Source organism: Pseudoliparis swirei, chromosome 18, assembly GCF_029220125.1.
Source record: "Pseudoliparis swirei isolate HS2019 ecotype Mariana Trench chromosome 18, NWPU_hadal_v1, whole genome shotgun sequence".
NCBI classification, from domain to species: Eukaryota; Metazoa; Chordata; class Actinopteri; order Perciformes; family Liparidae; genus Pseudoliparis; species Pseudoliparis swirei.
This window is the reverse complement of record NC_079405.1, coordinates 455667-467037: the sequence shown is the minus strand read 5'-3', so window position 1 is coordinate 467037 and position 11371 is coordinate 455667. Positions and strand designations below refer to the sequence as shown.

Below are 11371 nucleotides of genomic sequence, written 5' to 3'. Positions count from 1 at the left end.
ATCATATGTCTTTCAAGCCGTCAGGGGCCACATCACATGACAGGGGGGCCCTTTATTTGACACCTGTGCAGAGGGAGCAGGTCGGGTCGATGCTCTGCTTTACAGCCAACTACTGTTTCTATCAATTTGTCCCAAAACAAGTGTTTCTATCGCAATTATGATGGTAGTTTAAACCCTAGATATGTGTCTCCAACGGCTGCGTCATCCAATACACAGGCGGACATTAAAGCTCAGCTAGTTCAGTCCAATGTTGTTGAAATAGTCTGAATATTAATGTGGCCTATTTAAAAGATAATCACTGCAGTGTGAACCTGTATTTAACCAGGTTATTAAGTCCAGAAACTCAGATATTATGTTTCATGTTGACTTTATTTCTGCTGATATGTATGTTCATCAATTACAATACAGTCATCAGCATTAAAACCCACAAATAAAGAGTCTACATTTAAACATATTTACATTAAAACATGTTGAAGGTATCAAAGTGTACCAGTGACATCACACTGTCAGCGTGTGCAGCTCGGCCTACAAGAGGAGATGTCCAGGTCCCTTAATGATGATGTCACACCAGCCCCCAGTGATGGGAACACAGGTGTTCTGGGACAGCAGCAGCTTCAGGGTGGAGCAGCAGCTTCAGGGTGCAGCAGCAGCTTCAGGGTGCAGCTCTGGTCCAGGCCCGGCTCCTCCCCGGCGTCTTCACTGGCTGTGGCCCTGGCAGTACGTCAGACTCCAGCGCCGGTCCCTGAGGAGCATGAGTTGAAGAGCATGAACACACTGCTCCTCCAGGAGGCCCACGCTGCAGCAGCTGCAGCTTCAGGGTGGAGCAGCAGCTTCACCAGCGTCTCACCGGCTGCTGCGGTCGAAGGAGCTCGCCACGCCGCTCAGGAAGTGGTCGCTGGCCACCGTCCAGCTGAAGTACTCCTGGTAGTAGTTGATGTGGCTCACGGTGTGGCAGCTGGAGGTGGTGAAGCCAGGAGAGCTGCAGCAGTTAAAGCTCCACCTGAAGGTCAAGGGCACCAGGTCAGACACACCCACTGCTCTCTTAAAGAGACACACCCACTCATCTCTTAAAGAGACACACCCACTCCACTCATCTCTTAAAGGAGACACACCCACTCCTCTCTTAAAGAGACACACCCACTCCACTCATCTCTTAAAGAAGACACACCCACTCCTCTCTTAAAGAGACACACCCACTCCTCTCTTAAAGGAGACACATCCACTCCTCTCTTAAAGAGACACACCCACTCCTCTCTTAAAGGAGACACACCCACTCCTCTCTTAAAGGAGACACACCCACTCCTCTCTTAAAGAGACACACCCACTCCACTCTTAAAGGAGACACACCCACTCCTCTCTTAAAGAGACACACCCACTCCACTCATCTCTTAAAGGAGACACACCCACTCCTCTCTTAAAGAGACACACCCACTCCACTCATCTCTTAAAGGAGACACACCCACTCCTCTCTTAAAGAGACACACCCACTCCTCTCTTAAAGAGACACACCCACTGCTCTCTTAAAGAGACACACCCACTCCACTCCTCTCTTAAAGAGACACACCCACTGCTCTCTTAAAGAGACACACCCACTCCACTCATCTCTTAAAGGAGACACACCCACTCCTCTCTTAAAGAGACACAACCACTCCACTCATCTCTTAAAGGAGACACACCCACTCCTCTCTTAAAGAGACACACACACACACTGCTCTCTTAAAGGAGAACACCCACTCATCTCTTAAAGGAGAACACCAGGACAGTTTTTATTTTTCATTAAGACTAATCACGTACTTCCTGTCCTGGAAGAGGTTGCTGTAGACACTGTAGACGCCTGCGATCACTTCATTTGCTCCACATCTGAAGCTCATTGACGCCCACACTTGGTTCACAGGCCTCGACCACTTGCATGTTCTCTTTACGTTGAAAGCTTTGCACGAAAACGCCCAAAGTCGATCTTTTTTGACGTTATTGTAGAGACTGTTGAGGAAAGGAATCAGCTGGTGAGACAAACTAACACTCACCTAACAGAAGTAGATGAATACGTTGAGGAACCATGTCAACCCAACTTGATGGCTCTGCCTACCTGGTGAGGCCAGACACCGCTTGGCTGCTTGGACACGTGCGCTTCAAAGTGTCTTCCAGCTTGTTGTCCCACTCGGTGAACTTGTGGAGGTAATCCGCTGTAAGAGAAAGGATGGGTGAGTTCCAGCGCTGTGGACAGGAAGAGGTCTATCGGACTGGACCAGCTCCAGGTCACTAGCACGCTGAGGACGTTCCCTCTTCCCCGGCTCTAGTGGTACTTACTGCAGCCGTAGAGCTTGTTGATCTTCAGGATGTCGTTCTCGGACATGCCGTGCCTCTGGCCGATCTGTGCGGAGGAGTCGAGGGGGGTGATGGTGTCTCCTGAGCCACTTGAGAAGTCTCTGGGTGCGTAATGCATCACAGAGGTATAGTCGTAGGGGACGTCGAGGTTGTTGGTGTCCATTCGCTTAAAGTTTCTTTCTTTTCCTGGCAGGATGTTTCCAAAGTTGATCGTGATGAACGTGTCCCTGTCACTTCTGCTCTGCTCGTGCCAGAAGCCCAGTGCGTGGATGAGCTCGTGCTGAATGATGCCCTTATAAAGGCATCCTACACCTAGAGACAGCTGTTGGGCATTACCTGTCCTCCCAACCCACGACCAGCATCCGTTTTGTTTGACGATGCTGATGAAGTCGCTCTGGCCCGTACGAGGAACAAAGCGGATGCAGGTGCTCATGTGGAAGTCATCGATTGCATTTCCAATCTGCAGCTTCTCTGACGCGCTGAAGGAATCATCCACGACATATGGAACCTTCACTGTCTTACGGTCCTTGTCCCATCTGCAGTCTTCACAGACTCTGGCGTTCCTGGCGTTGGAGACTAACACATCTCCTTCTTCTAAACCTTCTTCTACTGGGACGTTTGCTGTGAGGATCTGTGAGTTGACTGTTTGGGTTTCTATAGAGAGAATGACAAAAAGGTGGAGTCAGATTAAATTGGTCTACCGATAACAATGTACATACAGAGACATATCGATATCTATATCGATATCTATATCGATAAAGATATCGATATCGATATCTAGATCTAGATCTATTACAAGCCAGTCAAAGCCAATGCAGTACAATCAGTACCTTGTGTTTCTCCTTTGCAGAAGTTGAAACTCCAGCGGTGGTCTCTGTCAAGAACAAAGCAGTGTCATTAGAAGGTGAGTTATTGATCCTAACGTCTTCAATACATTCATCAGTCGGCTGGCAGCAGTGAACTCGCTCTACCGGTGGGCGTTTCAGTCGGCGTCCTCCAACAGGAACACGTCCCATCATGTTACAGTAGAACACGGTCTGGCTCAGGGGGCTTACCCGTTGTCATGGTTCTTGTGGTGGGTCTGGACTCCGGTGAGGAAGTGGCCCACAGGAAGTTGCCAGTTGAAGTCTTCGCTCCAGTAGTTGACCATCGGAGTTTTACGACATTCAAATGTGATCAAGTTGGCAGCCGAGCAGCAGAGGAACTTCCAACTGAAAGAAGACCAGATCAAACCCGTCAGCACGGCGACGCCGTCGAGTCCCTGGGAGTTCAACGTCGAATCGAGTCCTGAAACTCGACTACGACGCGACTGTTAGGAAGACGGCCGACCTCCATGAGCGACCGGAATGCATGACGTCATTGAGAGGTGAGCCGGTGGTCTTCAGACCTCCGTCTCAGGACCACGGCAGCTCCCTCCTGAGGAGCTTCAAGCAGCTCGACTATCACGTCAGTTCAAAGTCCTCCATTCAACCACCTCCTCAACAACCCCCCCACCTCCTCACCTCAACAACCCCCCCACCTCCTCAACAACCCACCCACCTCCTCAACAACCCCCCCACCTCCTCAACAACCCACCCACCTCCTCTCCTCAACAACCCCCCCACCTCCTCAACAACCCACCCACCACCTCAACAACCCCCACCTCCTCAACAACCCCACCTCCTCAACAACCCACCCACCTCCTCTCCTCAACAACCCCCACATCCTCAACAACCCCCACCTCCTCATCACAACAACCCCCACCTCCTCATCTCAACAACCCCCACCTCCTCATCTCAACAACCCCCACCTCCTCATCACAACAACCCCCACCTCCTCATCTCAACAACCCCCACCTCCTCATCACAACAACCCCCCCACCTCCTCATCTCAACAACCCACCCACCTCCTCATCTCAACAACCCCCCCACCTCCTCATCACAACAACCCACCCACCTCCTCAACAACCCACCCACCTCCTCATCTCAACAACCCACCCACCTCCTGAACAACCCCCCCACCTCCTCAACACAACAACCCCCCCACCTCCTCATCTCAACAACCCACCCACCTCCTCAACAACCCCACCACCTCCTCATCTCAACAACCCACCCACCTCCTGCCTCCTTCTGCCTGGCCGTAGCTGCTGTACATGCCAGCCACCACATGATTGGCCGGGCAGTTGTAGCTGAGCTCTTCCTCGTAGGCATCCTGGGGACCGGACCAGGAGCAGGAGGAGTCGTTGCCCAAAGACTTGCACTCCACCTTCCACTGGCGGTCCTGTTCCTCCTCACTGTAGGAGCTGAGACAAGAGTCAAGGATGATGTCATGCAGCAGAGGAACAGGGAGCTGGACGGCGTGGAGGGAGACCGCCGGACCCCCTGAGTGGTGGGCGTGGCTCCATGCGGCCCCCTGAGTGGTGGGCGTGGCTCCATGCGGCCCCCTGAGTGGTGGGCGTGGCTCCATGCGTACCTGGTGATCTGAGACACGGCCTGCTGCTCCGGACAGGCGCGGTGCAGGATGCCCCTCAGGCGGTTGTCATAGTGCTGCGCTCCGAGGCCAGCTGCACACAGCGGGACATGATGAAGACTCCACACAGCAGGACATGATGAAGAGTCCACACACACACTCAGTCTACACACAGTGTGACATGATGAAGACTCCACACAGCAGGACATGATGAAGAGTCCACACAGCAGGACATGATGAAGACTCCACACAGCAGGACATGATGAAGAGTCCACACACACACTCAGTCTACACACAGTGTGACATGATGAAGACTCCACACAGCAGGACATGATGAAGAGTCCACACAGCGGGACATGATGAAGACTCCACACAGCAGGACATGATGAAGACTCCACACAGCAGGACATGATGAAGAGTCCACACACACACTCAGTCTACACACAGTGTGACATGATGAAGACTCCACAGCAGGACATGATGAAGACTCAACACAGCAGGACATGATGAAGACTCCACACAGCAGGACATGATGAAGAGTCCACACACACACTCAGTCTACACACAGCAGGACATGATGAAGACTACACACAGTGTGACATGATGAAGAGTCCACACACACACTCAGTCTACACACAGCAGGACATGATGAAGAGTCCAGCTCACCGGTCAGCAGGGCGGTCGCCACGATGAAGCTCCACATGTTGCAGTCGTGTCGGGAGCAGACTGAGTTCCTCCCTCAGCTCATGACCTTTATACCTCGGGAGCAAGAAGTGGCAGCAGCTCGTCTTCATCAGTGGGCGTGGCTCTGGGAGGTCACTTCTCAACAAAAGACTCGATGATTCCTCGTTCTCTTGTGTTGCGTCATCTCGTTGACTCATTAAAACATCTCCTAAAGAGACTGAAGATCAACAACAACTTCTCTCATTTCATCTGTTTGATGTTTCAAACTCCTAGATTCACGTTGAACTTTCACCACGACGATGATTATTTAAAGAAACACCGCCGTGACCAAATGAAGAAGACGAGAACCGGAGCGGGAAGTTATTTATGAATAAAGACTGAAGAAGAGGAGATGTTTGATACATGTGTTCCCCCTGAAGGACGTCTCCTAAGGAACTTTCCCCCTGAAGGACGTCTCCTAAGGAACCTTTCCCCCTGAAGGACGTCTCCTAAGGAACCATTCCCCCTAAAGGACGTCTCCTAAGGAACCTTTCCCCCTAAAGGACATCTCCTAAGGAACTTTTCCCCCTGAAGGACGTCTCCGAAGGAACCTTTCCCCCTAAAGGACGTCTCCTAAGGAACCTTTCCCCCTGAAGGACGTCTCTAAGGAACCTTTCCCCCTAAAGTGCGTCTCCTAAGGAACCTTTCCCCCTGAAGGACGTCTCCTAAGGAACCTTTCCCCCTAAAGGACGTCTCCTAAGGAACCTTTCCCCCTGAAGGACGTCTCCTAAGGAACCATTCCCCCTGAAGGACGTCTCCTAAGGAACCTTTCTCCCAAAAGGATGTCTCCTAAGGAACCTTTCCCCCTGAAGGACATCTCCTAAGGAACCTTTCTCCCAAAAGGACGTCTCCTAAGGAACCTTTCTCCCTAAAGGACGTCTCCTAAGGAACCTTTCCCCCTGAAGGACGTCTCCTCAGGAACCTTTCCCCCTAAAGGACGTCTCCTCAGGAACCTTTCCCCCTAAAGGACGTCTCCTAAGGAACCTTTCCCCCTAAAGGACGTCTCCTAAGGAACCTTTCCCCTGAAGGACGTCTCCTAAGGAACCTTTCCCCCTAAAGGACGTCTCCTAAGGAACCTTTCCCCCTGAAGGACGTCTCCTAAGGAACCTTTCCCCCTGAAGGACGTCTCCTAAGGAACCATTCCCCCTAAAGGATGTCTCCTAAGGAACCTTTCCCCCTAAAGGACGTCTCCTAAAGAACCTTTCCCCCTAAAGGATGTCTCCTAAGGAACCTTTCCCCCTGAAGGACGTCTCATAAGGAACATTTCTCCCTAAAGGACGTCTCCTAAGGAACCTTTCCCCCTGAAGGACGTCTCCTAAGGAACCATTCCCCCTAAAGGATGTCTCCTAAGGAACCTTACCCCCTAAAGGACGTCTCCTAAAGAACCTTTCCCCCTAAAGGATGTCTCCTAAGGAACCTTTCCCCCTGAAGGACGTCTCATAAGGAACATTTCTCCCTAAAGGACGTCTCCTAAGGAACCTTTCCCCCTGAAGGACATCTCCTAAGGAACCTTTCCCCCTAAAGGACGTCTCCTCAGGAACCTTTCTCCCTAAAGGACATCTCCGAAGGAACCTTTCCCCCTAAAGGACGTCTCCTAAGGAACCTTTCCCCCTAAAGGACCGTCTCCTAAGGAACCTTTCCCCTGAAGGACGTCTCCTAAGGAACCTTTCCCCCTGAAGGACGTCTCCTAAGGAAACTTTCCCCCTGAAGGACGTCTCCTAAGGAACCTTTCCCCCTAAAGGACGTCTCCTAAGGAACTTTTCCCCCTGAAGGACGTCTCCTAAGGAACCTTTCCCCCAAAAGGACGTCTCCTAAGGAACCTTTCTCCCTAAAGGACATCTCCTAAGGAACCTTTCCCCCTAAAGGACGTCTCCTAAGGAAACTTTCTCCCTAAAGGACGTCTCCTATGGAACCTTTCCCCCTAAAGGACGTCTCCTAAGGAACCTTTCCCCCTAAAGGACGTCTCCTAAGGAAACTTTCTCCCTAAAGGACGTCTCCTATGGAACATTTCCCCCTGAAGGACGTCTCCTAAGGAACCTTTCCCCCTAAAGGACGTCTCCTAAGGAACCTTTCCCCCTGAAGGACGTCTCCTAAGGAACCTTTCCCCCTGAAGAACGTCTCCTAAGGAACCATTCCCCCTAAAGGACGTCTCCTAAGGAACCTTTCCCCCTAAAGGATGTCTCCTAAGGAACCTTTCCCCCTAAAGGACGTCTCCTAAAGAACCTTTCCCCCTGAAGGACGTCTCATAAGGAACCTTTCTCCCTAAAGGACGTCTCCTAAGGAACCTTTCCCCCTGAAGGACGTCTCCGAAGGAACCTTTCCCCCTGAAGGACGTCTCCTAAGGAACCTTTCCCCCTAAAGGACGTCTCCTAAGGAACCTTTCCCTAAAGGACGTCTCCGAAGGAACCTTTCCCCCTGAAGGACGTCTCCTAAGGAACCTTTCCCCCTAAAGGACGTCTCCTAAGGAACCTTTCCCCCTAAAGGACGTCTCCTAAGGAACCTTTCCCCCTAAAGGACGTCTCCTAAGGAACCTTTCCCCCTAAAGGACGTCTCCTAAAGAACCTTTCCCCCTAAAGGACGTCTCCTAAGGAACCTTTCCCCCTGAAGGACGTCTCCTAAGGAACCTTTCCCCCTGAAGGACGTCTCCTAAGGAACCTTTGTCCCTAAAGGACGTCTCCTAAGGAACCTTTGTCCCTAAAGGACGTCTCCTAAGGAACCTTTCCCCCTAAAGGACGTCTCCTAAAGAACCTTTCCCCCTAAAGGACGTCTCCTAAGGAACCTTTCCCCCTGAAGGACGTCTCCTAAGGAACCTTTGTCCCTAAAGGACGTGTCCTAAGGAACCTTTCCCCCTGAAAGACGTCTCCTAAGGATCCTTCCCGCTTCCTGCGGTCCAGGTCCGGGTGACATTGGTAACGCTGCGTGCTGATTGGTTGGCGGCTCATCAGGTGTGATCGACTCTGACCCAGTTTGAGCCAACAGGATGAATCCATACGACCAACCGGTGAATCATCGTTACGGTAACAGCTCCCCCCCCCTCACAACCATGACAATAGACTCCACCTGACACGCATACAGGTACAATACTAATAATTAAACTGTTGACTGTATTTCTGCACGACATCTGGCATCAAGGGAGGAATTTATGAATGTCAAACTTGTTGTCCACGCCCACCGGCGGCGCACCTCGAGAGGAGCAGGGCGACATTCCAGAGACGAGACGCTTGACGTGTTGACGAGCAGAGATCTCTGGGCCGGGAGGTGTGGCTCAGCGTGACCTCTGGGCCGGGAGGTGTGGCTCAGCGTGACCTCTGGACTGGGAGGTGTGGCTCAGCGTGACCTCTGGGCCGGGAGGTGTGGCTCAGCGTGACCTCTGGACTGGGAGGTGTGGCTCAGCGTGACCTCTGGGCCGGGAGGTGTGGCTCAGCGTGACCTCTGGACTGGGAGGTGTGGCTCAGCGTGACCTCTGGGCCGGGAGGTGTGGCTCAGCGTGACCTCTGGACCGGGAGGTGTGGCTCAGCGTGACCTCTGGGCCGGGAGGTGTGGCTCAGCGTGACCTCTGGGCCGGGAGGTGTGGCTCAGCGTGACCTCTGGACTGGGAGGTGTGGCTCAGCGTGACCTCTGGGCTGGGAGATGTGGCTCAGCGTGACCTCTGGACCGGGAGGTGTGGCTCAGCGTGACGTCTGGGCCGGGAGGTGTGGCTCAGCGTGACCTCTGGGCCGGGAGGTGTGGCTCAGCGTGACCTCTGGGCCGGGAGGTGTGGCTCAGCGTGACCTCTGGGCCGGGAGATGTGGCTCAGCGTGACCTCTGGGCCGGCAGGTGTGGCTCAGCGTAACCTCTGGGCCGGGAGGTGTGGCTCAGCGTGACCTCTGGACTGGGAGGTGTGGCTCAGCGTGACCTCTGGGCTGGGAGGTGTGACTCAGCGTGACCTCTGGGCCGGGAGATGTGGCTCAGCGTGACGTCTGGGCCGGGAGGTGTGGCAACTGTTAAGTATTCAGAAATCCCCTGGTGCTGAACCGAAGAAAATGTCCGGAGTCGAAAAGTTCTAATAAAATGTATTTAATAAAAAGTATTATCAATCGTTGATAATAACTAATAACTGTTCAGATACAGAGTATAAATTCTCGGCCGAGGACTTCTAAGGCTTCACAATCCACAGACCACTCCTGGCTAAACCAATTGTAGTTAACTGTCTCTCACTCCACCTAAAAAAGTGTCTCTGCAGCATCCGAAAGTTTATTTTGTATTTCCCGGGCGTCCCGCCCCAGGGGAAATATCCACTTCTCATTGAATACATTGTCTTGGTAACACCTTTCCCCAATTCGCTCATTGGCCGAGCCGTCTGGCTGTTGGTAGATTTGCATATCCACATGACGTCATCACTCCGGCCACCATTTGCCCTCTGACATGCGGTCCACTGCATGAATGGGGTCTCCTTCAGGGGCTCTCTCCATGCCGGGGGGGAGGGGATTCCTTGCTGCCACTGATCTGTTTTCTTGGCACACAAAGAGATTCATCTTTACCAGTGTGTTACAGCAATGCATTAAACAATAATACACAGACACTTACCAAACAATATTGTAAATTATTAAACAACACACATTCTATAACAACATGTATGAAGTTATGGTATATTAGTAAATCCTAATTTACATATTGCTTTAGTAAATTGTCTAATTCAACAATCCCTCCTTTTACACTATTACATAGTGTAAACATCTTATGTAGTGAATTATTATTTATCATTACAATGAAGTATTTTTCTCTTTATGGTTCAATTCAATGTTTTAATTCCAATCCTAAAGTCTCAGAGGTAGATGTTTCTACTTTTCAAGTTATAAAACAGATTTCAGTCCTGCATTAACTCAGTGTGTGTGTGTGTGTGTGTGTGTGTCCTTCTCCAGTTTCTGCTTCGGTCTCTGCTTTGTCCTTCTCCTTTCCAAAATGTTCTTCTCCTCAGTCCTCGTCCTCCATGTCTCCAGTTCCTTAATTATCTTGGAAATACACATCAGAGCAAGCAAGTTATTAGTCGCATGGCATCTTGTTCATACTACCTGTTCCGGTGGGGGCGGAGCTCATCTGATGGTGAGGCCAACACAGCAGGTACAGATGGAGGTTGGTAATGGAGAGGCAGGTCGCTGTGAAAGAGAATTAGAAAACACAACACAACACAGCGGCCACTAGGCCGGCTCTATACAGAATGTGACACTTGACTATGAAAAATTGTCTATATTTTAATTTCTATATTTAATAAGTATCTAATACTTTCTAGGCTTGAATTCGCAATCTTTAACTGAGTCGGAGGAACAGCTTCTCACCCCGTGTGGGAGGAGTCATCTATTAAATGGCCATCCGTCGTCCAACAGAGTTTCAATTACTTATCCAATCCAATCTAACTTTATTTATCTTTTACTGGTTATGATAAATGTAATTGATCCTATCTATGGCCCTTGACTAGGGCATAGAAATATTCAAATCCTACTAGGATCTGATAGCAGGCAGGTATTCGTCCAGCACCCTCCTTTCTCGTGCTCGAACCCTAAAACAGCTTATGGGAAAAACAAAACATTTTCACCTGAAGGTGCCATTAATGACAGGAGACGGTGAGCAGTGAGAGTTGATGTCTGTACACATCTTCCTATGTTGCAGTCCTAACTCTCGCTCCAATGTCTCGCTGCTGCGCCTCCAACAAAAAGAATAAGGATAGAAGAAATTTTAACATAAGAATACAAGGATTAACATAATTATCAACAAATATTGCGCCTAGAAATGTGTGAAGGTGATCACACATCTTTTACTCAGAATTACCCTCCTGAGTTGGCAACTCTTCAGGGACTGGCGGTGATTCTTTGGTCGGCGGATCTGCAAATATACAATG

General features: G+C 50.8%; 1 protein-coding gene across 2 annotated transcripts; it reads right to left on the bottom strand.

Annotated features, from left to right (window-relative positions):
* Positions 1-350: 350 nt before the first annotated feature.
* Positions 351-5747, bottom strand: LOC130208344 (uncharacterized). 2 transcript variants are annotated; one of them, XM_056437410.1, is made up of 10 exons: positions 5440-5747; positions 4777-4867; positions 4421-4606; positions 3381-3536; positions 3156-3199; positions 2308-2979; positions 2087-2183; positions 1795-1980; positions 848-1000; positions 351-742 (listed from the first exon to the last, which is right to left on the bottom strand). In XM_056437410.1, the coding sequence occupies exons 1-10, from the start codon at positions 5474-5476 to the stop codon at positions 697-699; spliced, it is 1668 nt and encodes a 555-aa protein (XP_056293385.1). In that variant the 5' UTR covers positions 5477-5747; the 3' UTR covers positions 351-696. The 2 variants fall into 2 exon arrangements, with proteins under 2 accessions (XP_056293385.1, XP_056293383.1); XM_056437408.1 differs by lacking the exon at positions 5440-5747 and having other exon boundaries at positions 4777-5020.
* Positions 5748-11371: the final 5624 nt, after the last annotated feature.

Excerpts from the sequence above, each read along its gene's own strand:
- LOC130208344 (XM_056437408.1), bottom strand. The coding sequence starts at position 4,982 with ATGTCCTGCTGTGTGGAGTCTTCATCATGTCACACTGTGTGTAGACTG. Across the intron at positions 3,200-3,380 it reads CACAAGAACCATGACAACGG|AGACCACCGCTGGAGTTTCA; the intron begins GTAAGCCCCCTG and ends TGTTCTTGACAG. Across the intron at positions 2,980-3,155 it reads CTGCAAAGGAGAAACACAAG|AAACCCAAACAGTCAACTCA; the intron begins GTACTGATTGTA and ends TTCTCTCTATAG.